Raw genomic sequence first — 4,299 nt, forward strand, 5'->3', positions numbered from 1 at the left:
TGCACGATAACTTTTCTTTTAAACTGATACCGATAACCGATAACTTTCAGCTCCTAAAGGCCGATACCGATAACTGATAACCGATAACACACACACATATATATTATATATATATATATATATATATATATATATTAGCCATCTTGATGATTAAACATCCGCCCCCTCGCTAGTTGGCACAAGAAATATTAGTCGGTTTAACCAATTAGTGTTTTATTCATGTACAAGGCCGCTAAACTGTCATGCAGAGCCCACCACTAGTGGGTGCTACAGAGCCGTCAGACAGCAGTCTCCCTCCCCACTGTAATGCTCGAGTAGACTGGAGTTTTAAAACAACACAGTGGGAAATTGGAGAGACGTCCTCTCGCAAAACCAGCGCGGTTTGGCAGTACTTTGATCTATGAAATGAATTCACCAGCAATTTATCTTTTTTGAGATGTTATATAATTTGTTAACTTTAAGTGAGTTTTTGTCAGATAATGTGCAGTGTTTACATTCATACTGCACTGCGCAAAATGCCTCTAATTTCAGCTGAAAGTTAATTATAAATTAGATTACATTTAGATTAATTCATGTTTGTCGGAAAATCTGCAAGGTTCAATGTGCCCCACATTTCAGGGGCAATTTATTTATTTTAGGTGTTATTTTAGTGGTTAACTTTTGACTGAGTTGCCGACATGTTCACATTCATACCGCACGGCGTGTATGAACAACTTCAGGACTGTTTCCAACGGACTGACTGGGGTCTATTCCACCATTCTGACCTGAAGGTATGTACACAGCAGGTTCTTTTTTACATCAACTGCTGTGTGGACAGTGTCACAGTGCAGAAACTGGTCCGGACCTTTCCAAATCAGAAAGCATGGATTACAAAGGATGTCTTCACGCTCATACGAGCTCGTGATAGGGCCCTCAAGTCAGGAGACCAGGCCCTCTACAGCTCTGAAAAGGCAAATCTGAAATGAGGTATCAGAGAGGCAAAACGGTCGCACTCAAAGAAGATCGAGGAGCGTCTCAGTGATAACAACGCAAGACAGGCATGGCAGGGACTGAAACAAATCTCCAACTATGAGGGCAACACCGCCACCATCTCCGACAGCAGTGCCTCCTTGGCAGATGAACTGCTTTTTCTCAAGGTTTGAGGCAACTTTTCCACCCTCACACACAAACATCCCTGCTACAGACTCTAGTGTTCTGATAGTTAAGGAACATGAGGTGAGGAGAGTGTTCAGAGCTGTCAACCCAAGGAAGGCCACAGGTCCAGGCGGTGTACCTGGGAAGGTCCTGAAAGCCTGCAGCTACGAACTAGCACAGGTTTTCACAAATATCTTCAACCTGTCCCTTGCCAGAGTCACAGTCCCCTCCTGCCTTAAAACAGCTACAATCATTCCGGTACCCAAAAAACACAACATAAATAACTTAAATGACTATAGACCCATCGCCCTCACGCCCATTGTCACCAAATGCCTAGAGAGACTGATATCACAGCATATAAAAGCCAACCTCCCTCCATCATTCGACAACCACCAGTTTACATACAGTCAGAACAGATCCACTGAGGATGCCATAAGCATTGCCCTTCACACAGCCCTGCAGCACCTGGAACAGAGACACACATATGTTCGGATGCTGTTTATCGACTACAGCTCAGCATTTAATACCATTATCCCGGACATTCTCATTAGAAAACTTTCCATCTCGGCTTCTCCTCACATCTCTGCTCCTGGATCCTGGACTTCCTCACACACCGCCCCCAGTCTGTTAAACTTGGCTCTCATCTCTCCTCCTCACTAACTCTCAGCACAGGCTCCCCTCAAGGCTGCGTGCTAAGCCCTCTGCTGTACTCCCTCTATACATTTGACTGCACACCCACTTCCACATCAAACACTATAATTAAGTTCGCAGACGACACAATCATCATTAGCCTCATCTCAGGGGGGGATAAGACTGCATATCGAAGTCCAAAGTCTGACCATGGGGTGCTCTGCAAACAACCTCGACTTAAACATAAACAAAACAAAAGAACTGATTATAGACTTCAGAAAGACCAGGGACGACCACCTGCCCCTCCTCATAAAAGGCGACTGTGTGGAAATCGTCCAAAGCCCTCTTCCCTCCCTGGAAGGAGTTGCAGATACTCGATACCTCTCCAGAGCCAAAAACATTTTAGAAGACTCCTCACATCCCGGTCATAAAATATGTGACCTCATGCCCTCAGGCAGGCGTTACAGAGCCATAAAAACAAACACAAACAGACTCCTGAACAGTTTCTTCCCCAGAGCCATCCAGTCATTAAACAAATCACAGTCACACTGACAACCATGGGACAATATGCAATAGGGATTGTGCAATATAAATAGGGACTGTGCAATAATGTTTTTATCTTACTGGTTTTATTATATTGCTTTAATAATGCACTTGACACTTAATGTTTCTATTTATTCTTTTTTTTTTTTTTTCTTCGTGCATTATGTGTATGTGTTTGTGTGTATGTTGCTATGCCACTGTGATGAGCCCCCTGTAATTTCGTTGTAGTACATATACAATGACAATAAAGGCATATTCTTTCTATTCTATGGTCTGTTCCATATAGATCTTACCGGTGGTAAGGTTGGTTGTGTTGCTTTTTATGTGGATGTTTTTCGTTGTAAGATGACAGTAAATGTTTCGTATTTTTCAGTTGATAACAGAGCTGATAGTGAAAAAAAAAGGTTAGGATTCAGTGGATGTCTGCGTTACGTGTAAGACTACAGGGCCAACTTGTAACGTTAACGTAGTAACACTATACGATGAACTAGCAAGTCATTTTAAGTTCCAGCCTCTAGCTAACGTTACTTAAGTTATTTATTAGCGACTGGCAGAAGCACTGGTGTAGTGGTGAAACGTTACCTAAATTAGCTTTTAAAAGGCTTCTCCACAAGTGGCTCGTGTGTTTCGTTTCACCGGTAACATGGACGATATCGAAACTTAGCTAAGTTTAGTTAGCTGACCGGGTTCGAGACACATCAGGATGAGAAAACAGTCTCCAGCTTTATGTTAAGCCTGGTCATAAAACTAATTAATGCAGGTACTATAAGTTACCTTGCTCAACAGACAGCTTCGACGTTTCATTCAAAAGCATCCAGTCAGATAAGTGGGGTGTCTTCACGGAACATTGAGCTGTATCGCCCCATTGAACAGTTCCGCGGGTTTTGTGCTTTCCTGCGGACAGCCAGCCGAAAGTACATCCGGTCCGACTCCTTCAAAATTAAGTGAGACATGATGGAAAAAAAACAGGCCTTGAACTTTTACTCACAAAGTAATGACACAAGTTATATTATCTGTACTATTTGAATTGCAATATCGGTTTAATACCAATTTATTTAAAACACAAGAAACGAAAAAGTGGCAGTTTAAACTTTCATGCACGCTAAAGTTTATATTAGACTCGCTGTATATTGTTACTGCAGGTAAACATCTGTGTAACAGTCTTTACTGTTAATACTTTAGCATCACGCTAAACGTTACGTCCTGATTTAAAAGGCCTATGTTTTGACTTCCAAAATAAAAGCACAGTCGACCATACACCCAGGGTTCATCTGTGGAGCTAAATCCTGCCAAAACTACACAAACAAATAAAACATAAGGCCATCCACCTTACTATTCAGGTCCTTTTTAATGGAGCTTTGAACTTGCTCTGGCTTGTATATATATATATATATATATACACATTTTATTTGAAGGCGCCTTTCTTGGCACTCAAGGACACCGTACAGATACACAAAATGACATTACAGTAAAAGGAAACAAACAAACAAAAAACACAATAGAAAGTGACAGAGCAATTGGCATCAGGTGGAATAGGCAGTTTCAAATAAATGTGTTTTGAGTTGTGATTTGAAATGGGGGAATGAATCGGTGTTTCTGAGTTGGGGTGGTAATGAATTCCAGAGACGGGGAGCAGAGTGGCTGAATGCTCTGCTCCCCATGGTGGTGAGACAGGCAGAGGGGACAGACAGGTGTGTGGAGGAAGAGGATCTGAGGGAGTGGGAGGGAGTGGGAACATGGAGGAGGTTGGACAGATATGGGGGTGCGAGGTTGTGGCTGGCCTTGAATGTTAACAGGAGGACTTTAAATTGAATACGGAACTGAACCTAGATAGATAGATAGATAGATAGATAGATAGATAGATAGATAGATAGATACTAATCGGTATGATGAACAAATACAATGAGGAAAAGACTATTTGTAAAATTGCAAAAACTTAGAAATTTAAAAAAAAAAATTAAATACAAATCCTACTTGTCTATCCTCCTCCTC

General features: G+C 41.8%; 1 protein-coding gene across 2 annotated transcripts in view; it reads right to left on the reverse strand.

Moving 5' to 3' along the window:
- LOC126395298 (3'-5' RNA helicase YTHDC2) overlaps window positions 1–3,202 on the reverse strand; it is a 150,746-nt gene extending 147,544 nt beyond the window's left edge. For both annotated transcript variants that reach the window (XR_007570428.1, XM_050052656.1), the window contains exon 1: window positions 3,082–3,202. Coding sequence is in view for 1 of the 2 variants with exons in the window: in XM_050052656.1 (XP_049908613.1) it covers window positions 3,082–3,111 (30 nt within the window). In the remaining variant the exon portion in view is untranslated. The remainder of the gene's footprint in view (window positions 1–3,081) is intronic.
- Window positions 3,203–4,299: the final 1,097 nt, after the last annotated feature.

The sequence above is a fragment of the Epinephelus moara genome, chromosome 9 (assembly GCF_006386435.1).
Source record: "Epinephelus moara isolate mb chromosome 9, YSFRI_EMoa_1.0, whole genome shotgun sequence".
NCBI classification, from domain to species: domain Eukaryota; kingdom Metazoa; phylum Chordata; class Actinopteri; order Perciformes; family Serranidae; genus Epinephelus; species Epinephelus moara.